This window comes from Daphnia pulicaria, chromosome 8, assembly GCF_021234035.1.
Source record: "Daphnia pulicaria isolate SC F1-1A chromosome 8, SC_F0-13Bv2, whole genome shotgun sequence".
NCBI classification, from domain to species: domain Eukaryota; kingdom Metazoa; phylum Arthropoda; class Branchiopoda; order Diplostraca; family Daphniidae; genus Daphnia; species Daphnia pulicaria.
Window position 1 is genome coordinate 15822908 of NC_060920.1, and position 25350 is coordinate 15848257.

The following is a 25350-nucleotide window of genomic DNA, read 5'->3' on the forward strand; positions in this document are numbered from 1 at the left end:
GGAAATGGAAGCGACCGCAATCGAAAACAGCGTGACACAACACATCCCCCAAAAATTCACCAACAAATAAAAATGATGATAATGAAAAAACAAAATAATAATATTTTCGTGTGGAGTGTGCCAAGATTTTACCATTGGCCAATGAGAAACTATCAAGTCTCATTCTCTATATTTGTTTTTCATATTTTCTTTCTTTGCATCATCAACGAGAGCTATACATCGGCGCGCGTGGGCGATCACTACCAACAATTTTTCAAAATGGAGAACGAGTAATGATAAAAAAATTTTTGTTGTTGTTTTATAACAATAAACAGCGGGAGGGAACGGGGAAGATGCATCTGATCCAACTGCGACGCCAAAAGGTGCGGAAGGGAGCTGGTGGAATTCTGTAGATATGCGGCTAGGTATTGAATTAATCTTATTAATGTTTTCTACATGCGGGTATGAAAGAATAATAGAATAAAGAGAATACAAGAGAGAAGGATAGAGAAAAGAGAGTTAGTTAGTGGTGGAAATACTACATTTCCCTTGACAGCATATGTTAATTCCTTTTTTTTTGTTTTTGTTTTTACACATCTCGATCGACATCGATCGTTGCTTTTCCCATAAGGCTCGAGCGTCAATAAGACCTACGTTCCATCATCATTTGTCTTGTGTGTACAGCATATAACCATATTCTCATCAGATTATACACTGGCCAACAACCGTATGGGAATCTCTCGGTAAGACGGCCAAGAGCGGATTTGGAGGGGGTGTCAATTACATGGTAATCTTTTTTTCTTTTCTTCAAATATTAGAGGGACAAACAGAAGTTCTCTCTTTTGCTATACATCGATTTCTTCCCGATCCAAAATAATAATAAAATAATCGAAAACTTTTTCTTCTTTTTTGGGTTGTTTAATAAAATTGCTGGTGTGTATCGTTTCAATAGTCTTCCGGCTTCGTGATCTCTACTATACACTACTACTTTAAGTACGGTTTCCAATCTGACAAAACAAACTATTGTGCTTTTCAAGTCCCTCCCGTGATTTTTACCTAAATCGAACAAATGATTTCGAGCCGCATCATCGTGTCACCTAGACGACCATTCACACCCACCAACAAAATTCCAAGAAATTGAAAAAAATCCTCCCCGTTTTATAAAGAATGTGTACAAAAGAGAGGGAGACAAAATAAAAGAATGGACAGCGCAACACAAGAAAAATAAAATTTAAGGAAAAATAGGTAAGATAAAAGAAGGGAACCCCCCACCTCTCCCTCCCCTAAAAAAATTCAAGATGAAGAGATTAGAAACTAAAAAAGTAAACTATGCAGCGAGATAAAAAGAGGCGGAGGATTTTGCCAATCAAACTTCGATGAGGGGAAATTGCAGCAGATGTGGTTAAAAGAATCGCAGAGTTGTATTGTCGCAAATATTGCCTACGTTGATAATAAATTCCCCGTCCCTATGTAAAACAAATCTACTGATAAGGGAAATACGAATGGATATAAGGGGAGGGGATAAAAGGGAGGGAAAAAGGTGTGTTAAAAATTACATATCTATATTCATAAGATGCTGTTTATATGTACGGATTGCGCGAAAGGGGGGGGGGATGGCGCTAGATGTGTGAGTTTGATTGAGAAACATTCTCTTGTTATTAGTCAAGAATAATCGATTCCTTCGCGCAGACGACGCCGCATTCCCATTTTCGTTTGTGTTGGTTTTGAAAATATTTTTTTGTAAAATTGCCGTCATGGGGTAATTTTCTTTTTCCAATGGCCGTTACAGGGGAGGGGGGTAGTAGAGGGAGGGTGTTGGGTTCAGAAGGGGGCAAAAACTAAACGATATTGGCAAGAATTCACCTAGCCGCCAAACTACCTATTCGGACGGCCACCGCGGCCACCAACGCAGCACCTCGACCACTTCCATCCTCCGACAACATCAAATCGAACTGCAATTATTCAAAAATAAAGAAACAATCATTAAAACAGGAATTCTGTTGTTTTAAAAATATTTTAAAAATAATAAAAATGAAAAATGAAAAAGTCTCTGCTGTCTATCGCTAGAGAGCGTCACTGACAAGGAAAGAAAATGATTTGTTTTGTTTAAAAGAAAAAAAATTGACAGGTTTTTCCTTGTTTTTCGTCTCTTGTTTTATCGAAGAGTTCATCAACTCGGAAGATTGTTTTTTCTCTTCATTTCCAAGTTGATGATGGGGAAAAATTGATAGTGACTTTGTTATTGTGGGCCTGCGGAGGAGAGACTAACTCACCGTTAGTCCGGGATTGATGAGCTGTCGGATCTTTTCAACCATCAGATCATGGAAGTGAGGGTGGAAGCGGTAAAGGGAGCCATCAACGGCCACCGTCACGTGCTTTTGACCCATCTTGTTGAGAAGACAAGCCACGGCTGCAGCGGCGATGTGGGCCGCCCGTCGAGAAACGGCCTCGCAAATGTAGCGCACGTTGGCGCAATCTTCGTCCGAGGCATCTTCGTAGCCCAACTCTTCCAGCACCTGACGACAGCACGTGTATTCACCCTTCTTGTCACTGAAGTAAAAAAAAAAACAAATTAATTTGTAAGTCATAACAATAAATCAAAGTGTCCAAACCAACGCACCTCTCGATTTCAGAGACGTATTTCGTAAAGAACTGGCCCGGTTCGAATAACACTTCTGGGCCCATGCCATCAAAGAGAAGTCCTTCTCGTGTCAACTGGGCTAAAACGAGACGAGTCACTTCACCCATGTACATTCCCGAGATCATTTTCTCAAATCTGGAACAGAAAAATAGAAAGACGAGAGAGAAATTGGTCAAGTATCAGGGGCGACGAACGAATTGAATGTGAGTGTGAGTAGCGTACAATTGCCGTCCAGGGTTGAGTGAATGCTGGTCAATGGTCCGATCGTATTCGGTCCGGATGAATTCGAGCGTTCCGTTGTCGCCGAACGCGCCCAGCTCCGTGTTGATGACGACCTGGTTAGGTTCGTCGTAATCGCCGTCCCACAGTTGTACGTTCTCTAATCGCTCCACGTAGCACGCATTGATTCCAGTTCCGAGAATGAGACCGATCCGGCATGCCTGGTTCTTCCAGGCGCAAGCCATCAAAGTCCCTGTCGTGTCATTCAGGACGGCCATCACGTCGATCTTGATATCACCCCGACGAGCGATTGCCTCCTACCAGATTACGTATTTCATTAGCTCATTCATTGGATACAAGTCAATTGATTTTTTCTTTCTTCAATCAAACAAACCTGGAGAAGTCTGACAACATCTTCGCCTTCGACGCCTGAACACTTGAATCCTTTAGTCCAGGTGGCCAATCGGGCCTTGGTTAAACCTTCTTGGCTGCAAGGGAAACTGAAAGTGAAACCCAGAGGCAATGGCGACACGTCCACCTTATGCTCGTGCATAAAAGTGGCTAAACATTCAGCGATGTGGTCGAATAACTGCAGACGAAAAGAAATCAACATCGTCAATTATTGAATGAATTTGAACTTTGATTTGATGTACCCCGGTTCCAGGACCAAGCATGACACTCTGGGGAACGGCAAAGATTTTCGACTCCTGCATCGACATAAAAAGAAACAATTTTACGTGACGTAATCAATCGTAATTATTGACGGAATGTGAACGAACCATGTGAAAGATGTGAGGACCCAAATCGATGAGCAGAACACGAAAGTTGGTTCCGCCTAAATCCAGTGCCAGAAATTTTCCACATTCTACCGGATTGAAACGGTGTTAAATTCAAAGTTGAATCAATTACGCAACACATTGGAGTCAGTATCACGCACGGACACTGACTTGGTTTGTAGCGGCACTACTCAAGGTTAACGGGTCAGTGGCTGCATGCTGCTGCTGCCCAAGACATTACAAACTATACAAGCCATGTACGGTGTGATTATTATAACCTTGACTTTGAATGAGAATTTTCGAATTGATTTCCTATTTTCACGAAAATTCAAGGGGTCTCTGAAAATGTTGCTACGCAATTTGGCAAGGTCATAAACTAGTAGACGGTGAACACGTTTCAGCCTCATGCCGAAATGGAACAAAGCCATCTCCTAAAAAATGTTGCAGACATTGGCGCTATGCATACATGTAGAGATTTATTATAATGGCATGTTGGAAAGACGCCAACTACTACCTTTTTTGATTTTATCTTTTTTGTCTGATATTGCGCAACGCTTAGCGAATACCAACCGAACAAAATCCTAGACGATTAATATTTCATTTGAATTACCTTCGCCGTTGGGCAGTTCCCTGACGTAGGTGGGAAAACATTTGACGGTTGCCTCTTTATTGGTGTCCTTATTGAGTCCTCGGTTGATCTCGACCAGCAATCGTTGACACACGTCGCGTAGTTGTTCGTCCGACAAGATAAGTTCGGCGCATCGCTCTTCGATCTGTGAAATAATTTAAAAAAAAAAGAGAAGAATGAACAATTAAAAAAGAAACGTTTCATTTTAGCTTAGCAACTCCGCTATTTAGTGGAGTACTCGACGACTGGTTTGCTCTTTGGACTGGAAGATACGATATGATGCAATCTAATCAAACAGATAATTCTTTTTTGTCTTTCGCTGGGGAATAAATCGATCCACGTGTAGGATCAGCTTACGAACATGAGAGACCTTTGAATTTTCGACGATGGGCGCCAAGATGTAAAACAAGTCATAAACTGTCAGATTGGTGGGTTCTCTCTTTTCATCACTAGCGGGAAGTCTCGACTTTGATTTCCATATGTTCGTGCTGCACACAGCCATAAGCTTTCGTATCGGTGACCATCATATCCGCCCGATCTCCGTTACGCTCTCCATTTTGCCATTAGGAATCGACTTAAACTTTTTGGGATTTTTTTTTACAATTTTTAAAAAGGGTTATTAGGTGCGAACACTTACGCGTCGGGGAACGAGTCGCTGTTTGGCCCGGCTAATGCGGGCCAGCCAGCGCATCAACACGGAACGCCAGATCCTGCACTTGCCCGTCATTTCGTCCGTCAATAAAACAAAAAATCACGTGGGATCAAGTTCGCAAAACTTCCACACCAAAGTGGAAGCGATTTGGGATGATGTTCGGTTGATTTCAAAGGAGACCTGGAGCACGACAGACGGCCTGACGATGACTGGTAAGTTGGCAGTTGAGATCGACGAGTTTTTAAAACGTGAAATGACACGGTTTCGTTGAGACGCATATACTTTCAATCCCCTTTTTACAACCAGCACGTAGGATCAGTTGACAGTTGTCCGATGATTGGCCAACCACCGTGAATCGGGCGGATTGAATTTCCCACTTTTTTATTTTATTGCTGAAGCGGTGGCAAAGTGAAGTTCTCCCTTACAGGAGTGTGCAGTCCGGCCGTATCCAAAACCGACACCTTCCAACAACTCGATCCCACTGGATGTAGGCTAATTCTAATTGTTTTTCTGGTGAAACAATAGACAAATTAAACTGTATTTTTCTTTTGGGATATTGTGGTTTGAGAAGTTGGTGGGCTGACGTGAAAGTGAAGCAAAGAAATAAAAAGGGGCGAATAAAAGTGGCGGGGCGCGGTTTCCTGCTGACCGGGCAATATCTCCAGTGAAACTCGGCCGAGTCGTTGGAAATCTGATTCTGCGCTACTCACTGGAAAAAATTTTTCCGACTAGATACTTGTTTCACGGGGGGATAGAATGCCTGTCGTATTTCGATCGAGATGGTGGCAGGTCTGGCCAGGATGTTGGACGCTCTCGTTTATATATCCCGACACGTGTGCAAATGAAAATGTGCTGCCGACTGGAACCACTGGGCTGGACGTTCCGCAGAAACGACAACCTTGTCCTGCATCTTTTTTCCCTTCCCCTGCACTGGGCATTGCCATTTCACACACACACACATCCATCAGCCTAAGGTGATTGCAAAGACATTTTTTCAATTAAAAAGTTTCCAGGAAACATTTCGCGAAAAGTGTAATAATGATCCTTATCCCGGATATTGCAGCCCCATGAAGAACCAGTACTGCGCCACCCTGACGAATCGACTTTTGTTTTTTCTTGTTCCAGGCCCTTCCACACGGAACAAGTTCCGCACTAGTGGAAAAAAAAGTAGCATCCGTAAATAAGGATAAAAAAAGGCCCACAAATAGGGATCGATCTTGTAACAGCCAAGGTTGCAGTGGCCAGGGAAATGCAGTAGGTAGCGAAAAAAAAAAGAAAAATACCCGTTATAGATGGCTGGATCGATGGCTAAAGAACAGGCGAAGGGCAAAGCGTTGCGCCGGCTGGGAAACGGAAAATCAATAATCCAGTAAAGGTCATTGGCGGACGCCGCGCGCGCAAAAGGGCGTCGTGTTCTTTTTCACGTAGACCTTCGCGAATAAAAACAACCCAAAAATCCCAACGGTTTTTCACGTCAACTTCATCTATACTTGTGTGTGATGATAACCTTGCGTCAGCGCCAGCCTTCGAAAACAAAAAATCCTACTTACCGCCAAATGCAATCTAACCATGTTTAGAGTATTATATGGTGGCTCCTGGATAGGTTTCAATTCGGCAACCGAGATACGAGGGGGAATTTATGATTACCCATTTTTTCCGTGGCGTAATATTCGTTAATCGAATGAAAGCTTTTTTCACGATTGCCATAGTGAATTAAGGTGTGTTTGGCGGCTGCCGTCAGCCTGGCTAGGTTTCAGTGCGCGCGTTACATGAAATCGAGTTGACGGATTTTGAAATAGATCGATAAGAGCGGTACTACTGCCGTCATGGCGTCAATACGACGCCAAGTGACGATATGAAGTATTTGATTAATGATTCAGACAAGGAAAATTATTTTCCCATTTTCACTTGCAATGGAAAAACCACAAAGTTGTACAACTTTTTTGACAAAATTGGGAGCACCCGATTGCGGTTGGTTGCCGAACGGGAGGCTCGTCTGACATACTGGGCGGAGTTTTGGTCAAAATTGCATCATCCATTTCTTCGCCAGCGTCCCTGACGAGTATTGACGTTCTCTTTCTCTTTATTTCTACGTCACAGACACACACACAGACACACACACACTCAAGTCACACTCACACACACCAATACACAAACACGGAGTGCGTGTCAAAAAAATATTGAGGGCGCTCTAATCCATATCGTCCTAGAATACTGATGATCTCCAAGGTTTCCCCACAACTTGGCAGCCTGGCTATTTTCTAGGTAACTCCTGATTGACACAGACACTACGATGACATTAAACTAGAATTATACCTCGCTTCTGTTTGATCTGGGGTTCTCTAATTCCAATTCGGGAAGGTAGAATGAGACGGACATGGGGTCGGCTCGAATTTCCGGACGGTTGGAAGAGGTGTACTGGGGGGATTGAATGGATTTCACGGGAACTTTTTCGGCGTAACTGGGAATCGGCTAACGTCACATAGACAACTGACTATATAAAAGACATAAGATGACGTTGTTCAGGCCATGAACCTGCCTTGCGCCGACGTCGTCGACGCAGCTCTTGGCGTCAAGAATCTGGATGAGCTCCGCCTTTGCTATCTTCGACCGGCACTCGCGTCTTTTTGGTTCGGTAAGGATCAAAATAGACGCACAAGAGAGGCAAAATGAACGAAAATAAATGCGCCCAAGATTGGGGGGGGGGGGTCATCGAAGCCGCTTTGATGGGAAAAATAACAATTCATTTGCTATAGAAACAGTGAATTGATGGCCCGTACTCTGGCCCAGATGCTATCGGCCATTGCGCGCGCATCCATCGAAAAACCAGTCCGCTTTTACTGGGAGGGGGTGGTCCAAAAAGGGCATTGCTTCAAATGGAACTCCGACTGACGACGGTTGTTTGAATGAGAGCCTCATTATCTTTTCTTGCCACGTTCGCCACGATGATGTACATCGTCGTCGTATATAATTATCCAGTAATCATCGCCCCATAATTTAGTAAGGTAACTCGAGGGTAAAATAGGGGATGTAAATAAAGCGATTTGACGCCATCTTACGTCCAGACAGTCAACTCAACTGACCTTAATTTTCTTCACTCCCCTTTTTGATTCAGTCCACATTCTTCGTTTCGTTTTTCTTTTTCACAAAATCATCCCACAATTAATTCACCTCAGGCGGGGTCACATCATAGGATTCTTAAGAACTAGACACAACCAAATAATAAAAAAAAAGATTGTCCATATTCTTGACATTCATACTCGTGACGCGCTTATTTAAAAAACAAACTTGTAAAACTACACTTTTTCTCTCTGGCAAGAAAAAGCACCTGCCGGGCCAGGCGATGTGTGTTTAGAATGGCAAGCGAAAAAACAAACACTGAGATGACGCAAATGCCGTTAATATCCAATGGGCAACTTGAAACATTGAAAGAACGTAGTTAGCTAAAACCAAATGAAGTGAAAATCGACTTACGGCTGGGGAGTGAGGTAGATCGAAGATATCCATGGAAGTAATGTTGTGTTGCTGCTTTGAGGTGACGACCGACGTTGAAGTTGTGTTGCGATAAAATGGGTTTTATTAAAAACAATTAGTTCAAATTTCTCCTCTCTCTCTCTCTCAACTGTCAACAAAATCAGGGCTGATTGGCGTTTTCTTTTCGTAAACGATTTGTTCCAAATCCCCACTGATTCCGAGAGGCAACGAGAGAGAGTTTCAAGGCCCCTGGCTCGTCGGAAGAGAAGATACACGAGACTAACTAACACGCAATCAGAGCCCACTCGTAGCGGCAAGCCGGAGAGAGAGAGAGTGACTGCGAAGAGAACCGGTTCGACGTATGCAGCCACTGTAGTGTATAAGCATAAAAGCTAAAACACAAACTGTAGCTGCTAGCAGACGGCTACCTCAAAGCGAGACTAGAGGCGCCATCTAAACCCCGACAAATAAGGTCAGCTATTGGCAGACATCCCAACCAACATCTAAATAATATGCAAATGGGAATAACTTGGAAACAGACCGATCAAATGACGGAAGCACAAAACGACTAGTGTTGTACGCTGCGTGTAGTCAACTGGAATGAAAACCTTGCGAGCAGTCTAGGTTGTGTCCTTCGTAATACGGAAACTAATCCACGATAATATGTTGATACCGATTTTTATGGTGATAACTATGATTGCGTCTTCACATAAATCTGATTCATGCATGAGAATTTTTGAATTGTCATGATGCAACATCATTTACCGATATTGGGAAATAAATCGTATCATTGCAATAGTTTCTGAAATTACAAGTGGAGGAATTTGGTCAGTTACGTAAATTTCAAAATTTGTATTTATCTTATAGCAATGTCGCCCCATATAAATTCTAAACGTGATAAAGACAGGTTCACCTTACATCTTGACGTCACAAGCTCCTCCTTAAAGGGTGGAACAGGGACATTGCGATTACAGTCCCGAACACGCGCATAGCGCGGGCACATTTTGGTTCATTTAAATTTAGATTGTCCGTTTTCACCTTGGACCCGCGGGGATGTGTTGAACAAGTTTAGTTTTTCTTCTGGGTTCCATTCTTTTCTTCTTATATGTAATACACACAAAAAAAAAATGATATTTTTTATAACTTTTCCTATGTGTTTCTTGGTATTTTGCCTTTTCATCAATTATGGGTAACAGTAACACAAACCTTTTCCTAACGTCCTAGAGGCATTTTCCATGACAACTTTAATGACTGCGACTAAATATATTTTAAACCAGGTCGTTCTGGGATCACTAATATTAAAAATTCAACTTATGCGTTATTATTAGACAAAGTAGAAGATTGCAATCCAGAAACTTGGAACGGGAAAACATTTTTTTGCACAAAAAATTTTGTCTAGTGATGTTCAAATCTCTGCCACCTAGTGATAGTTTTTGTAATGATTAGGATAACGACATTTCATCTGGGCCGCGGGTAAATAGAGCATTGTGGGCGGTACCACCTAGGATGATGATGCAATGAGCGTGAATTGAACGTGCTCAACAGCAAAACTTTTGCAAAAAGCAAAAGCGCTAACGTTGATTTTGAAATAGATACGACAAACTATTTTTGGATTTATTTATCAACAGCCAAGATCCAAGAGTGAAACGGTTTGAAATATTTGCTATCGATATGTTTCGGAAAATCGATTTTAAACGAGATCCGTGAAGGTGACCGTCGGGTATTTCTGGAAAACAGACCATACAGACAATTTTTAAACAAAATCAGATAAGATTGAACGCCAAAAGTAAAATAGGCTACTTATGTTTTCCCCCAGGAAAATATTTATAAAAGCAAAGAGGTGCAAGAACACCAGAGAATTTCTTTCGCTTCCCCATTACATTCCGTTTAAGACGAGGCAGTTGATACTTTACACTTGAGACACGGATTACACTACTTAAAGTGTTATACAATCCACACTAATGACATGTCATTCAATGGATCTCGTTAGAACAGTTATAAGCTTACAATAAGTGGAACATGGATTCCGGAAACTCATTATTAGCGATAGAAACTGGATTATTAATGCCATTGAATTAACAATCGCACATACTTAATCGGATACTCCAATTAATTCTTGAAATTTGCCATTAGCTCATTACCTTTCGTCTTGTTCTACAATTTTGCACTCAACAGGTATATAAAGTCATCAGAACATTTCAGTTTCATCAGTTCATTCTCCGAGTTTGTCTCAGCAAGAACATTACATTTCTTCTGAATAAGCCTTTCTCCAAGATGAAATCATACACGTAATTTAATAGTGAACAGTTTTTTTACTAAGTTACAAATTATACTAATTTTTCTATTATTTCTTTCCTGTTGTAGGTTTACTATTTTGCTTGCAGTGATTTACTCTGTTGCTGCTGATTTCCACTTACCTGGAGATGAAGGATTTGTACCGCCGGCTTCACCAGCGGATGCGGCTGCTCTTTTACCAGCGGACACAACAGCTCTTTTACCAGCAGTTTCAGATCTCTCGGCAGCCTTGCCGCCGCTTGCAAAAGAATTCGGCGTAGAGCCTTCAGCCTCCGACTCAAATCATCGCGAATTTGAAAGGCACCAATATACGTTTGCGCAAATCAACCGGTTGTGTGCAATGTTGAGGGACTGCAATCCAGGTTAGCATTTTCACTTTTCATTTTTAAAAAGACCGAAATTGGGTTAATTTACTATGTCTGATCAAGCTATAAATAACTTATACTTGCTTTTGTGTTCCCCAGTTCAGTACGGAAGTGCGCCAACGAACTACAACTCAGTTCCGACAACTAATAATTATCCTGCACCTCCTGCACCAATGCCAGTCATGCTGCCCCTACTACACCGATGCCTGCCATGAGCTATGCTACACCCACTACACCGATGTCACCCATGGACTATGCTGTACCTACTACACCAAGGCCACCCATGGGCTATGCTGCATCTCCTGCACTTCCTGCTCTTGCTGCACTCCCTGCACCGATGCTAGGCATGGGATATGCTGCTCCTACTACACCGATACCAGCCACGGGCTATGCTGCCCCTACTACACCAATGCCACCCATTGGCTATGCTGCTCCTCCTGCACTTCCTGCACTCCCTGCACCGATGCCACCCATGGGCTATGCTGCAGCTCCTGCACTTCCTACCCCTCCTGCACCGATGCCTGCCATGGGCTATGCTACACCCACTACACCGAGGCCATCCATGGGCTATGCTGCACCTCCTGCACTTCCTGCTCCTCCTGCACTTCCTGCACCGATGCCACCCATGGGCTATGCTACACCCACTACACCGATGCCACCCATGGGCTATGCTGCAGCTCCTGCTCTTTCTTCCCCTCCAGCATCCATGCTAGCCATGGGCTCTGCAACTCCTATGGTTTATTCCGTTCCAACAACAGTGGGAAACTCAGCTTCCGCCCAAACGAGCTACAATGTCCCTGCGCAAATGTCTTATTCAGCTACAACAATCCGTCCCGTAGTGCTCGGTAATTACTACGTTCCTGCTCCATCTGCCATCGTAACACCACCAAATTACGCTGCAACAGCTCCGATGACAACTACGGTGCGTCCTCTGATGCAAATTTATGGCGCACCACAGCCTGTGACAATGGCACCTTATCCAGTCACCACTATGCGTCCACCTACACCGTACAGTTACGGAGCACCGCAGCCCGCACCAATGGCGTATCCAGTTACTACAATGCGCCCTCCCACACCAATCAGTTACGCCGCACCATCACCTTCTACGACTCCTTCTCGTCCATACCCGATCAGAGTCTCTTCAGGCTATTGATCAAAATAAATTATTAACTTATCATAATGTAAACTGGTAGTTAAATAAACGAATTTAACATTTACTCTATTGCATACGCTGATTCTCGTTTAGTCGCTAGGCTTTTCAACACGCAAATACCTTGATGAAATTTTACTAGTGTTGAGATAAGAACCGTGGAATAAAATTTCAAATTAATTATAATGCTATCAAAGCGAAAATTTAAATTTGATTAGGGATTACCAAGTTTTCAATCAACCAAGCCTCTGTCTATTCTTGCAAACTCCTGTGAAAACTAATAGCGCGAATCTTGAATGCAGGTTCATACGTATGCGCATATTACTACGAAGTTCGCTCATCAGTAATACTTTAGAATGTTCTTCAAGAAAAGCAACCTAATAAGGTGCTCCGTTAAACTTCCTTAGTCCCCCTGAAGTTCTAAAAAAATAAAACAAATTACGGTACATAATTAAGATTAGACAATTTTTAATTTATTTTTCTTACCAATTCGTTTTCAATAATTCCTTGAAATAATTTTCCTGTAGGCCTACTGACCAACGCAAATTATTTAGGATGTCCGATTTACGGAACCAATTAAAGACCAAACAGTGTGTGCAATAAACATATTATGAAGAACACGTTATTTTCAAACATTTCTCCCAGTTAGTTTACAGTAACCTAAATAATTATATCAACCAAGGAATATTACACTTATTTTTCCCTACACATGATTGCATCTTTTAAAATCAATAGCACAGCAAACATAATGTTTATATGAGGGCTACAAGTCTACAACTAAAAATACATAATAAACAACATACTATATAGGTATGTCTGGTCATTCTTTCGTCCTGATAAAATTTGTTTTGGAAAATTAACGAAACGACTTTCATTGAAAACTCTCTTCAGTCAAAATTCTTGATTATGTATGGCCACATCGGCTTTTTTGGTCGTCATTGACTTGATCTGTGAACCAGAAAATGCACTTACACATATTATCAAAATATTTTCTTATCGTTTATACCGGTAGGTCATTCATGATATGAACAGTCCACTACAAACTCTTGTGTTTTTTTACGTTTTTGGCATTACACAATTCTTGAGTACTAATAAAATCGCAGCTCTTTCGATGGCATTCCACCAGTACCCAATGGAATTCCAAAATACGATAGCATGTTGGTGCAATGAGAATGTAGGATTGCGAGTAGCTATATAAATGGGTGTTTCGACTTCATAACATCAAACATTAAGTTACATCTCAACAAGAACACAGTCAAGCAAGAAGATGAAACCGCATCAGTAATTTTGACTCTTAAGCATTTGTGTGCCTGAAAACATTTACAATTTCTAAATATGTTCTTTTAACGCGTGTTTCTTATAGGTTTCTCATATTCCTAGTAGCTGTCTATTCGATTACTGCCGAAATTCAAAATCCCGCAATTAAAGAAATCGTACCGTCATTCCTTCAAAAAATTTCCAAACAGTTAAAATTAGACTTTTCAAACTCCGGTCTTAACAAAGTTCAGCAAAAAAGTTTGGAACGAGTAACAAGGCATTCACGAAAATTAAACAGTTTGAAATTCATTATGAGACATTGTAACCCATTTTTTTCTTCAACTACTACCCCACATCCTACGGCACCGATGAGTAACTCCGCTCCAGCACCGGTTACTGTGACGCCGCCAAGTTACGCTACTTCCAATTCCGAATCAACAACTTATGCCGATTCTGTAAATTAAACTTTTTCGGTAAACACGCCACGAACTTCCCCATTGTAGTAATTCCCTTTCATAGCCTTGTCCACAGATCAAATTCTCTATTTTCAATCTAGGAAAAATAGCTTCAACGTGAACGACACGATAAAAAAATTCAAGTTACATGTAAATTAAAACACGTCATCTTTAATCTATTTCAATTATGCTCTCTTTCAATAAAATCACCAGCACCCACACACAACTTATTCGATCAAAAATACACGGAGTTCAGATCTTTCATCACCATTAACACGTCAAATATTTTAAGAATTTCCTACCTTTCAAAATTGTTTCGTCATTATAAAAGATCAAGATGTACACTTAACGGAACGAGGGTTGGAATTTCAGGGAAATTTCATCACTGTGCTGAACCTGTTGCTTGCTGAGCTTGGATGAATTCTGGGTAATCGATAAAACCATCCTTATTCTTGTCATCTTGTTCCAGGATTGGGTCAATCATTGCTAAAAGTTCGGCGTCAGTAAAAATCTTGTGATCAGGTAATGGCACACCGGCTTTGGGGTCGTGATTGGCTTGGTCTGTAAAATATTAAATAGTCCTTAAACATCTAAAATTTAAAGAATTTTGCTTTAGTTTTTACCATGCCAGTGGATAAGGGATTTAACCAATTCACATCCATCTAGTTTGTTATTGTTGTCTGCGTCATGCATCTTGAAGTAGTGGAATTGTAATTCTTGTTCAGACATTCTACTAGTGTCCACTGGCATACCAACATGCTCACCAATATGACTGTAAATTTAGAAACGAGAAATAAATTTGATTGGCATTTGAAACAGCACATTTGTTACACTTACTCTCTTTCATTTGCCATGTGCTGTGAATTAAAAACTTGTTGTCCCTGTTGAGGATGACCGTGACCTGCAGCTACTGGTGGAGGATGGCCATGTCCAGCTGGTACTTGATGTTGAATGATTGGCTGTTGCTGGGTACCCATTGGTTGTTGCATACCCATTTGCTGCTGCTGCTGCTGCTGCATCGCTAACTGTTGTTGCTGTTGCTGTAGCAGTAACTGTTGCTGCTGCTGCATAGCCAGCTGCTGCTGTTGTTGCAGTTGTTGCTGTTGCAGGGCCATTTGTTGTGCCTGTTGCTGAGACATTTGCTGCCCACCTGGCTGATATACCTGTGGATTGACTCCTGGTGGATGCTGTTGTCCATTTATCAGGTGCACTGAGCAGGCCAATATAAAAACGGCGACCCGACACCTATACATCTCAGTACACCTAAGTAGTAAAAATAAATTTAGATAAATTTAAAACAAATAGCAATTGATTGCATTTATAAGACTGTCATACCTGATTTACTAATTTGAGCAAAGATAAAAATGTGCAACAGGTATGGAACGTTTCTACCAGGTCCCAGGTATGCTTTTGATTCAAAACGTCAAATTTAAGAGTGACGTGTAGCAGAAAGGCCACTACTTCGTAATGAGCAGTGGTAACAGTTCTACTTTTTTTAAAATCAATTCATAGCGCACCTTGATTTTATGCCATCTACCGGCCAATAATTGCAATACAGCATTTTTTTTAAGCCAAGTAAAATAGTGATGAGGAAATGTGGAGAAAATAATTTGATGAGCAGTGAGCCTTTATTTGTGGAAAAGGAAAATTTTAGATGCATTAACAAGTATAGGTGTAAATTGTAATGTTTAATATTTGGTAAAGGATATTGCGTCTATCCCTACCGCTGCATTTGTGTCTGATTGTGCTAATTGATCTTAATTCTTGTTGTTCTAGAAAAAATTAGAAACCGAAATGAATGAATCTGATGCAACTCATAGCATAGATTACAGAGTCAGGATAATATTTAAAAATCTTTATTGATTTTACAAAGACAAACTGAAAAACCATGACTTGACAGTTGTATCATCGTATTTCATGCTGCGTTAGATTTAGATGACTGTGCTGATGCATGCGCCTCTTATCTAATCAGATAATAACAGTATTTTAAGTGAGAAAACGTTGGCTTCCATTCTCAAATCCTTCAGAGCTGTACCTTTGTCTCTACACTCCTGTGCCTGAGCCTAATTATCAACAAAATGAATATTAAAATACCGACCGTTCCTTTAAATAATGGCTACGAAATGCCCATCATGGGTTTCGGAACGTACAGTGTAAGTCTTTTTTTATTTTTCTACGATTATCATCAGCTATCACCAAATATCAATTTTCCATATTCCGACATTATTCCGCCCGTATTATAGGCCACGCCGGAAGAGTTTACCCGTATGATTAGCGATGCCATTAACGCTGGCTACAGGTACATACAACAAAGATAATTGCACATCTTTAAGGTTAAGTGTAATACCCATTAAATATAGACACATTGATGGCGCAATGTTTTATGGAAACGAAGTAGATGTTGGCAATGGCATTCGCCAGAAAATTGAAGAGAAGGTTGTTACGAGAGAAGAGCTCTTCCTCGTCAGTAAAGTAAGAATTTAATATTCATTAGCTAATTAAAAGATGAATTTATACGTGATCCGCCGCCCAATCACTATGTGAAATTAAGCCCAGAAAAATCTAGTTTTACATTAGCTACTTATAATTGAATCCAATTAAAGGAGAAAAAAAACTTTGCCGATGTTGTAGTTATGGCCGACTTTCATGAGCCCCCATTTGGTGGAGCCCACGCTGCGACAAACTTTGAAAGACCTTCAGACGGATTATTTGGACCTGTATTTAATTCACTGGCCTACAGCATTGGAGGTTCGTATACTATAAAGCAACATGTATATTAGATACATTGACGACGGATAAAGTTGACAAGGTTCATTTGAAATGCATTGAGAGTCAAACTTTTTTCCTTTTTTTCACAGGAAAATATGGGTCTATTACCCAAGGACAAGGACGGAAATCTTATATTTAAGAACGTTGATTTCGTCAATACCTGGAAAGCTTTGGAAAACTGTGTCAGTCAAGGATTGGTGCGCTCCATTGGCATTTCTAATTTCAACAGCCAACAAATCAATCGATTGATGAAACACTGCACAATCAAGCCCGTCACCAATCAAGTAGGCTATAAATGTGCACATTCTTTACACATTACAAAACATGTAGAATTTCGGTATAGCTTATATATATTGACAAGTGCTGTCGGATTTCTGAATTCAGATTGAAGTTCACGCTTACTTGAACCAAAAAAAGTTGATTGAACTTTGCCAGCAGCACGATATGATTGTCACGTCTTACGGGCCGCTGGGTCGTCCGGGATTTCAAAAAGACGCCTCCGAACCCGTTCTCATTCTGGATCCCAAAGTTATTGAACTAAGTGAAAAGTACGGAAGAACCCCAGCGCAGATAGTTCTCCGCTACTTGGTATGTATATACTTGAATCAATTTCCTTTGAAATTTTAATTAGAAATCAGTCAGCAACAAAAAGACTGAATATTCAATATCTTTCCGCTAAACTCTAGACCATGCAAAATATCCCGGTGATACCCAAATCATCGACCAAAGCGCGCATAGAAGAAAACCTGGCTTCGCTCGAGTTCGACTTGACGCCGCCAGACATGGCGGCCCTGGATAGTCTCGACTGCGGCTATCGCAGCAACAAATGGGAATGGGCCATCAACCATCCAGAATATCCCTTCAGTTTACCTTATTAGATCTATTTAATATACAGGCACTGCTGTCTACACTAATAGCTATTACCTTTTGTGCAATATAAAGAACGGAATAATGAGGCGAGCGCAACTTTGGCTATTGAATTCATCATAATATTAAGTCTGATCAAGTTTTGGCAGCAGTCGGGTACTTTCTGTTTGTTATAGCTTCATGTGATGATGGATTACCATATTCATCAGCGACGCGTTAGCATCTAGTATATGGCGCCAGACATCTTGCGTCGGGTGCTGCTGAGTGGTTATCCCGCAGCGGGGCGATATTGATGCAACTTCAAGCCCTTTCACGAAACGAATTATACGCAGTCTATATCCGCTTCCACAGTTCCAGCGCAGCACAGCACACACACATTCACATTTCATCAACTAGTGCATCTATAAAGAAAGAACGGACCAACTTCCCTTGCAGCTATTTGGGATGAAAATAGCAGAACGGCGCTGTACAGCAGCAGCAGCAGCCATGGCACTTATAATATACATCCGCCCACGTCGTCGTCTCTTGCGCTTTTACCTGCGGCGCAAAACTTGCATGGCGCCGCAGAGCCATAATGAAATTCATTCATAGACATTAGACAACTATATACTAAGCACACGCTTTGGCGAGAGCGCAGGCTAGCCAGCCTAGCTATACAGCTATAGTCGCGCTGTATTATTCGGGACTCTCCATTATATGGTACAGTGTGCTGGGCCAACAGACTTGTAACCATAGTTATGCAGCAGACACCGCGGAGTGCCGGCGCAAGTGGGCAGAACGCGCATCGTGATCGAATGCAAGACACGATGCTTCGAGGGACTATAAGAACACGTCCATTATTCACCCGGCAACGAAACAATGTCAGAGTCTGCTGCCAAGCACACGTATAGTATGCACCCACGCGCCAGCTTGATTATCCTGGCTGCTGCAGTCTCTCTGTGTACACAGTTGGCGCATATAGCTGATGTCTATAGCCGTCAACAAAAGGGGATTATAATCAGTCGCTCTTCCCATTGCTGTCCAAAGTTAACTCTGAGTTAAGGTTGCGCGGCTTTATATAACGTCGACGGGACATGACCGCCATCATAACTGGTTAACTATATAAAGGCTAGACGATATAGATGAACGCAGGCTCAGCACGTGACTGGAGAATGACTATTTATTGTTCGGATCTGCTGATATGTAACGCGAGAAAATGGGTGAGAACAAAAGAGCCCGGTCCATTAGGCCACGAATAAACGGGCTGCAGTCATATATATCTATACAGTTTGGCAAACCGTGTTGCCTTAGCAACCACCCCAGAAAAAGAAATAGACTACATTGTATATATAGGTGTGTATATGGAATAAAATTCTTTTATCTCTTTTTCTTGTATTTGTCTATTCACATCTCGTAGTGGTTCGATCGTTCGCCTTCGAATCGATTGTTGGACGTACGTATACGTAATCGACGGGAAATGGACAGTCCAAATCTGGCCGTCAGCCACGTCTGCCATTGTGATTCGTTCTCGACCAGGCAGCCAAAAAGTTTTCCCGTTTAAATTTGATTTTGAAACATATTTACTACACGCAATTTTAAGAAGAAGACCAAAAAAAGAAAAATGTCAGTTCCTTTGAACAACGGATACGTAATGCCGTTGATCGGCTTCGGAACAGCGAATGTAGGCTATAGGTCGTCGTGTCGTCTCTCTACTAATTTAAAAATTGTTGTTTTCTACTTGGCTTCACACCTATACACATTCATTCCTTCCTTTTTCTCTTATCTTGTATTGGCCGGCGGTGCTGTGTTGTTCACATGACGACGACGCTCTTTTTTTTTTCTCCCGATCGATGGCGTTTTTCCACTCGACAAATAAAAGGCTTACAATGATGAAATCATCCGGGCCGTTGGAGACGCAATCGAGGCCGGCTATCGTCATTTCGACGGAGCTTCATTTTACGCCAACGAAGTCGAGGTGGGCCGAGCCGTTCGGCAGAAAATCGACGACGCAATCATCGATAGAAAAGACCTCTTTATTGTTAGCAAGGTAAATAGAGAAATATATGTAGGTCATGGGTGGTGTGTATTTATTATTTGTGTCGAAACCGAGAATTGGGTTGACCTACTTTTACTCAGAAATGAATTGGAAATAAATTGAACCAATATGACTCGACGGCGACTATATTCTAAATTATGTCTGCAGTTGTGGTGTACGTTCATGAGTCCCGGATTGGTTGAGCCAGCCTTACGCAAGACCCTGAAAGATCTGCAACTGGACTATCTGGATCTTTACGTGATGCACTGGCCCATGGCATTTGAGGTTTGATCTTGAGTTGAATGTATATCTGATTAGATACTTAACATACGTTGAACTATACCGTTATGAAATCTTATATACATACAGGAAAACTCGGACATGATACCGAATATTCCACTAGACGAAAACGGCCTTGTGAAATGCAAAGACGTCGACTACGTTGATACCTGGAAAGCCATGGAAGCCTGCGTCAGCCAAGGTCTAGTGCGCTCAATCGGCGTCTCCAATTTCAACAGTCAGCAGCTCAAAAGATTATTGGAACACTGTGCCATCAAGCCAGTCACGAATCAGGTTGCTGTTTATAATTAAATAACGCGGAGCTGGTAGCTATAACGAAGCGCATTAAATGATTAACCACACTCACGGACGATATTCGATATACAGTATACCTTTTTTTTTCCAGGTAGAAGCCCATGTCTATCTTAACCAGAAATCAATGATTGAACTCTGTCGACAGTACGGGATCGTCGTAACGGCTTATGGTCCGCTCGGGCGTCCCGGTCTCAGCCAAGATCCCGTGAACGATCCCACCTTGCTAGACGACCATCAAATTAAAGAAATAGCCGCTAAGTACGGACGAACGGTCGCCCAGATTTTGCTTCGCTACCTGGTATATGAGTATAATTTAAGGCTTCTTCTCTTCGAAAAAGGAAAAAAAAACCTTAAAAGTCTTTTGACTATTGTCCTCATTGACTCCAGACTATGCGAGGATTGCCCGTCATACCAAAGTCGTCCAACCGAGCCCGAATCCTCGAAAATTTGTCGTCGATCGATTTCGACCTTGCCACCGAGGACGTGGCCTTCATCGATAGCCTGAATCGCGATCATCGCTACCTGAAAAATGAGTGGGCCAGCCACCATGTCCACTATCCGTTCCATATTCCCTACTAATTGATGTTTTGTGGGACGGATGATTGGATATACATCTCGTGCGCAGTTGATTTCAATTTTTGTTAGTTGATTTGGCCCATTCGTTTTATTTTGTTAATCTTTCTGAATGTAGTGTTGATTACAATCGATCGAGCCGCTTTAACCAAATAAACGTCAACAACAGCACGTTTTCCAATTTGGCTTTGACGGTGGGACGTCTCTTTATGTGTCCGTCGGTAACCAGAAGTGATGAGCCAGTTCTTAATAGACCAGCAGGAGCTTCAATGATCCGTTTTTGACTGAGGGGAGGTGGGGCGGGGGGCTTGTTGCGTCAACCTTAACGAGATTGGATACGCCAATCGATAAGCGACAGCCGTAGGCGCCCTATTCTCATCTTCAGATCTGCTGAATAACTGCAAACGTCGGAATCATTTCGTGAATTAGGAATAGCACATATTGCGTTGCTGCGCCCCCTCCCCCCCTCCTAGGCGTCTGGATTATATCCTGGCAGAGTTACAGAGTTACATAGTATAGAGACGACAGCAATCGGAAACAAACGACTGAATGCGAAATACGTAGAACTTGGAGCGGCAAATTGGATGATGGTTACACAACGCACTGCCCCGTTTTATATATACCAAGAGTGCATCATCACTATGTACCTAGTTGAAGTGGGCGCCATTGAACACGGTGGCCGAATATGGTACGAAGAGCAATGCAATGTCACGATGATTATTATTCTACCAAGTCGCCTCTTGCTGGTCAAAAATGGGATTTCGAGAGAACAACGCCAGCTGGCCATGCATTCAGCAGCAGCGATGTTATTATGGACAATCGGACATGTCTCGGAAGCCATCAGCAGCCTTCGCGTGGGATCCCAAATGACGCCCACGTCGTTGCTGGTCGCGGTAATTCACAATAGGTATATAGCAGCAGCAGCAGTGTATAATACCTGTGCTACAAAAATAATATGCAGCTGCTGCTGCCTGCTGGCTCGTCGAATCTATTATATATATGCTCTTTTTCTTTCTTTCTTTCTTTTTCCTATTATCGATTTGTTGATGGATGTTCTTGTTATCTTTTTATGTCCGAGTATTCAATGAGGCGTTGTTAGTCGTGTCCCGGCAGTTGCTGTCGACTCCTGTAGCTATACTGTACACTGCAATTTTGAAATCATTCTTTACATGCTGCATTTTACAGTCCCTAGCTGCAGCTCTCGACTTCTAGGCTATATTCAGTTTGAATTTTTGTCAATAAAGGATATCAAAGTGAAAATATTTCACGATGAAGATGAGACGAGCGACGGTGAATCGGCCGGTTCCGTTATCATCCCGGCATCAGAAAATCTGCCAAAAAGATCAGATTCAACGAGCGTCGTCTGGTTTGTATCAATGCGACGCGAACCAATTGGACGTCGCCGATTCTTCGGAAGAAGATGAAGGGCTCCATCAGTTTAAAATTGGTAATCTATAGATAGTCGTGCTGCTATATAGAGTTCAAAAGCCGGCTTACATATAGACGTGAATAGATATAATACGGCATGTGTTATTATCGGATATGCAAATGGTTTTTTTCTCAACCTTATTCAAAAGGCATTCCCGGCTCTAGGACAATTTTCGGGAAAAAGAATCATCCGCTACGCCGAATCTTCTGGATCTGCTTGACGATTGTCTGCTGCTTTCTGGCTTTCTACCAAGTCAGTGTGCTGGCTGTTTCATTTTCTCTTTGGTCGATTATTTCTTCTTTGGCTTTATTTTTTTGTGGAGACTTTTTTTCCGACATGTATGACTTGCTGACTGATTTTCGTTCATTCATACCCATTTCTTTTGGGCTCTGGCTAATGTTATGTGATCAAAACATTGCAAATACGTCAGGTGAAAGGGTGTATCATCAAATACGAGTCGGAGAACGTCATCGAGGAGGTGCAGATTATTAACAACGAAACGCTCATTTTCCCTTCCGTTACAATGTGCAACAGATGGAATCAAACCTTTAAGTATACATATTAAAATTTTTTTTAAATCAGGTAAACAAAAACAGGTTTCCATTTTGTTTTGGGTTCAATTAGTCCTTCGGCCATGGAGGCAATGCGACTTTGGAACGACCAAATCCAAATGCCGTCCGACCTTTTGTCTCTCGTGAATGTAACGGCCACCTGGAACGGGATTGGACGCGGTGATTTCAAAGAAATGGAGGTATTTTATAACATCAGTAAAATTAGTGATCGAATTATTATGACCCATAATACCTACTGTAAACAACTATAGCACAATGCGTTTTCATCCAGAAAACATTGTTATCTTTTGCTACTACTTGCGATATGATACAGATGAAAGTATTGTTCGCAACAATTCCTGGAAAATGAAGCTTTATAGTTTCTTCCATATAGTTTCCCCGTTCTTACGAAAAGAGAATAGCAAGAAAAAACGGAAAGTTACGTAAACGCAACTTTTTCACTAAAAGATTGTTGCCATGGCCCCGGCGATGAGATCGATCGCGACGACTTTCGTATTATGAAATTTAACCTGAAACTGCATTGCAGGATTGCATTTCGTTTTCAATTTTCAACAGTAGAGCATTTTCCCTGGAATATTTGTATTCCAAAACCGTTTAGACATTTTCTCTCCGACAAAAAACAACGTCTGCGTCGTCATCATTATTTCCCTATATTTTCTGTATATAGTTGGTGTGCTGGTTCGGACGCAACAAATCCTGCGAGGCCAGCGGCTACTGGGAAATCCTGCACACGGTTGTAGGCACGTGCTATTCCTTCCGTGTCCGGCAGCCCGTGAGAGAGACGGGCCTCTTTAACGGACTTTACATCAAAATCGAGGCCAAATCGCCGTTTGACAATTGGTTCTACTACATCCACCCACACAACGTCACTCCGGCGCTCAACATTTATGAAATCCGGAACGCCAGCAACGATTTCCTCGGAATGGGAAAGTTCAACACTGACGTTAAAATCAATTACCATCAAGTCAGTACTATATACAGAGTTACGCAACTGTACAGTTCAACCCCATATAATAATGCATGCAGAGCAGCACAGGGATTCATTCACTTTTAATTGTTAATGGTGACGGATGCGCATAGGCCCAGTCGTTGAATGTGAGAAGGGATCCATGCGTGGAGGAGGCCGAGTACACGGCCGAACTCTGCGAACTGGAGTGCTTCAGTGAGCAACTAGTCCGACACGCTGGCTGCCGACTGCCTTTCATGAAATTGAGCAATACATCTCCCAACAGGAACAGGCCCATTTGCAACACCACCCAAACTTATCGTGCGGCTGGCGAAGAACTCAAGCGGATGCTTTTCAGTGATGGAACAACTTGGGTATATAAAATAAGAAAATAAAAGAAGACCCTCTTTATCAATTCTGAAATGGAAAAATGACAGTTAATTATAATAGAGCCGATGATTTGATAAGATTCGTCATCCGACAATTATTATAACGTTGGCCAATCTATATTTAAACAGAACCGAACCGGATGCAATTGCATCATGTCGTGTTTCAGAACTTATTACCAAACAGATAAGGAGAAGGTGATGGCCGACGTCCAAACCGGTCGTTTTCGGTTTCGGGTCTTCTTTCAGGTTCGTTCCATCATCATCTTTACACGTACATGTTCGCCTTTTATTTTCCGTAGAGCACTCGCAGCAGATGGATTATTGGATCATTTTTGTTTTATTTTTTGTCTTCCTTTTTTCTCTATGTAATAACAAGACTGTACAGCGCTAATGACATACACAGTATATATACACGTGTTGTACAGCACAAGTGATCCATCGTCATGGCACAAGGTATCATGAGCGAGCAAATACTCGTTATTAAGATCCGTCTGTTGATAATAAATGGATCGCCGAGTAATACTTTTGGCGCGTCTATAACAAATGGCCTTCCATCGCCTTTTGCACATTGCACCCATCAGACAACCTTTTTATTGACAAGAAATTGCTGATCTCCTTATTCTGTTTTGTTTTTCCACTGGCAGACTAGAACGTACGAGGCTCGAACGCAGAAATTGGAATACGGACTCGTCCACCTCTTCTGCGCCATTGGTACGTGGAGCAATTAAGGTCGTTGCTATATACGTCATCGCACAGCATGAACGCTGTGTAATGCATTTATAGGCTATATTTGTGTTGCACATGAAAGCTATTGTTCAAAATGTTGATGCTTCTGTCGAGTTGAGTGTGTTTGACACATTTCCCAGGACAGACAAAATGGCTTCTATGTATGCTCACTATTACTTTTTCAAACAAAACCCCCAAATTTGTACAGGCAATTCAATTGGTCTCCTGCTTGGAATGAGTGTCCTAACACTTTGCGAAGCTCTGGAATGGGGAGCTTTTAGGCTCTTCCACTGGTTCAAATCGTCGACGGTCGTCTTATTGGCTGGCCAACAGCGACGGATTCATCCTCGTCCCAGCAGCCTGATAGCAGTCAACTTATAGACGAATACGATTCATTCTTCTTTTATATATGCTTGTATTCGGTAATATTAGTCATTCATCAATTTCGTTTACATGTTGATTATGTATCAGTTTATTAAGAAAAATGCCCAGGCAAGTAACAGGTTGATGAATCGAGAGATTAAATAAGAGATCAAGAGATAAGAGAGAGAGAGAGAGAAGGGACAATCATGTATGGGTG

At 41.9% G+C, this 25350-nt stretch overlaps 6 protein-coding genes across 8 annotated transcripts; 4 read left to right on the top strand and 2 right to left on the bottom strand.

Moving 5' to 3' along the window:
- Nucleotides 1–152: 152 nt before the first annotated feature.
- Nucleotides 153–8949, bottom strand: LOC124352600 (hexokinase type 2-like). Of its 3 annotated transcripts, none has more exons than XM_046802133.1 (9): nt 8370–8949; nt 4226–4388; nt 3619–3704; nt 3493–3546; nt 3234–3428; nt 2843–3156; nt 2600–2755; nt 2253–2529; nt 153–1931 (listed from the first exon to the last, which is right to left on the bottom strand). In XM_046802133.1, the coding sequence occupies exons 1-9, from the start codon at nt 8400–8402 to the stop codon at nt 1839–1841; spliced, it is 1371 nt and encodes a 456-aa protein (XP_046658089.1). In that variant the 5' UTR covers nt 8403–8949; the 3' UTR covers nt 153–1838. The 3 variants fall into 3 exon arrangements, with proteins under 3 accessions (XP_046658089.1, XP_046658088.1, XP_046658087.1); XM_046802132.1 differs by lacking the exon at nt 8370–8949 and adding an exon at nt 7212–7367; XM_046802131.1 differs by lacking the exon at nt 8370–8949 and adding an exon at nt 4881–5618.
- Nucleotides 8950–10133: 1184 nt separating this feature from the next.
- Nucleotides 10134–12182, top strand: LOC124311974 (leucine-rich repeat extensin-like protein 5). The gene is made up of 3 exons (XM_046776342.1): nt 10134–10657; nt 10734–11026; nt 11129–12182. Exon 3 carries the CDS (start codon nt 11232–11234, stop codon nt 12180–12182), a length of 951 nt encoding a protein of 316 aa, XP_046632298.1. The 5' UTR covers nt 10134–10657; nt 10734–11026; nt 11129–11231.
- A 1864-nt stretch (nt 12183–14046) lies between these two features.
- LOC124352605 (forkhead box protein P1-like) lies at nt 14047–15382 on the bottom strand. Its single transcript, XM_046802139.1, has 4 exons — nt 15227–15382; nt 14729–15154; nt 14515–14663; nt 14047–14452 (listed from the first exon to the last, which is right to left on the bottom strand). Exons 2-4 carry the CDS (start codon nt 15142–15144, stop codon nt 14274–14276), a joined length of 744 nt encoding a protein of 247 aa, XP_046658095.1. The 5' UTR covers nt 15145–15154; nt 15227–15382; the 3' UTR covers nt 14047–14273.
- Nucleotides 15383–15888: 506 nt separating this feature from the next.
- LOC124352603 (1,5-anhydro-D-fructose reductase-like) lies at nt 15889–17616 on the top strand. The gene is made up of 7 exons (XM_046802136.1): nt 15889–16044; nt 16135–16190; nt 16252–16363; nt 16523–16639; nt 16750–16944; nt 17045–17248; nt 17347–17616. The coding sequence occupies exons 1-7, from the start codon at nt 15970–15972 to the stop codon at nt 17536–17538; spliced, it is 951 nt and encodes a 316-aa protein (XP_046658092.1). The 5' UTR covers nt 15889–15969; the 3' UTR covers nt 17539–17616.
- A 1349-nt stretch (nt 17617–18965) lies between these two features.
- On the top strand, nt 18966–20879 carry LOC124312622 (aldo-keto reductase family 1 member B1-like). Its single transcript, XM_046777102.1, has 6 exons — nt 18966–19187; nt 19386–19553; nt 19710–19826; nt 19911–20114; nt 20227–20433; nt 20523–20879. The coding sequence occupies exons 1-6, from the start codon at nt 19128–19130 to the stop codon at nt 20712–20714; spliced, it is 948 nt and encodes a 315-aa protein (XP_046633058.1). The 5' UTR covers nt 18966–19127; the 3' UTR covers nt 20715–20879.
- Nucleotides 20880–21740: 861 nt separating this feature from the next.
- LOC124352499 (acid-sensing ion channel 2-like) lies at nt 21741–25165 on the top strand. The gene is made up of 9 exons (XM_046802027.1): nt 21741–22155; nt 22286–22389; nt 22568–22689; nt 22762–22888; nt 23377–23673; nt 23790–24029; nt 24174–24290; nt 24689–24755; nt 24979–25165. The coding sequence occupies exons 1-9, from the start codon at nt 21978–21980 to the stop codon at nt 25149–25151; spliced, it is 1425 nt and encodes a 474-aa protein (XP_046657983.1). The 5' UTR covers nt 21741–21977; the 3' UTR covers nt 25152–25165.
- Nucleotides 25166–25350: the final 185 nt, after the last annotated feature.

What these genes read in the sequence shown, in the direction of transcription:
- LOC124352499 (XM_046802027.1), top strand. Translation starts at nt 21,978, where the DNA reads ATGAAGATGAGACGAGCGACGGTGAATCGGCCGGTTCCGTTATCATCC. An exon ending in GCTCCATCAGTTTAAAATTG is followed by an intron (nt 22,156 to 22,285) that starts GTAATCTATAGA and finishes CTTATTCAAAAG; the next exon opens with GCATTCCCGGCTCTAGGACA. An exon ending in TTAAAATCAATTACCATCAA is followed by an intron (nt 23,674 to 23,789) that starts GTCAGTACTATA and finishes GGATGCGCATAG; the next exon opens with GCCCAGTCGTTGAATGTGAG.
- LOC124352600 (XM_046802131.1), bottom strand. Translation starts at nt 4,970, where the DNA reads ATGACGGGCAAGTGCAGGATCTGGCGTTCCGTGTTGATGCGCTGGCTG. An exon ending in TGCTTGGTCCTGGAACCGGG is followed by an intron (nt 3,429 to 3,492) that starts GTACATCAAATC and finishes TTTCGTCTGCAG; the next exon opens with TTATTCGACCACATCGCTGA. An exon ending in TCATCAATCCCGGACTAACG is followed by an intron (nt 1,932 to 2,252) that starts GTGAGTTAGTCT and finishes GAATAATTGCAG; the next exon opens with TTCGATTTGATGTTGTCGGA.
- LOC124352605 (XM_046802139.1), bottom strand. Translation starts at nt 15,144, where the DNA reads ATGTATAGGTGTCGGGTCGCCGTTTTTATATTGGCCTGCTCAGTGCAC. An exon ending in CACATGGCAAATGAAAGAGA is followed by an intron (nt 14,664 to 14,728) that starts GTAAGTGTAACA and finishes CTAAATTTACAG; the next exon opens with TCATATTGGTGAGCATGTTG. An exon ending in ATCCCTTATCCACTGGCATG is followed by an intron (nt 14,453 to 14,514) that starts GTAAAAACTAAA and finishes AATATTTTACAG; the next exon opens with ACCAAGCCAATCACGACCCC.
- LOC124311974 (XM_046776342.1), top strand. Translation starts at nt 11,232, where the DNA reads ATGCCTGCCATGAGCTATGCTACACCCACTACACCGATGTCACCCATG.
- LOC124352603 (XM_046802136.1), top strand. Translation starts at nt 15,970, where the DNA reads ATGAATATTAAAATACCGACCGTTCCTTTAAATAATGGCTACGAAATG. An exon ending in GCCATTAACGCTGGCTACAG is followed by an intron (nt 16,191 to 16,251) that starts GTACATACAACA and finishes CATTAAATATAG; the next exon opens with ACACATTGATGGCGCAATGT. An exon ending in AGCTCTTCCTCGTCAGTAAA is followed by an intron (nt 16,364 to 16,522) that starts GTAAGAATTTAA and finishes CCGATGTTGTAG; the next exon opens with TTATGGCCGACTTTCATGAG.
- LOC124312622 (XM_046777102.1), top strand. Translation starts at nt 19,128, where the DNA reads ATGTCAGTTCCTTTGAACAACGGATACGTAATGCCGTTGATCGGCTTC. An exon ending in TCGGCTTCGGAACAGCGAAT is followed by an intron (nt 19,188 to 19,385) that starts GTAGGCTATAGG and finishes GACAAATAAAAG; the next exon opens with GCTTACAATGATGAAATCAT. An exon ending in ACCTCTTTATTGTTAGCAAG is followed by an intron (nt 19,554 to 19,709) that starts GTAAATAGAGAA and finishes TTATGTCTGCAG; the next exon opens with TTGTGGTGTACGTTCATGAG.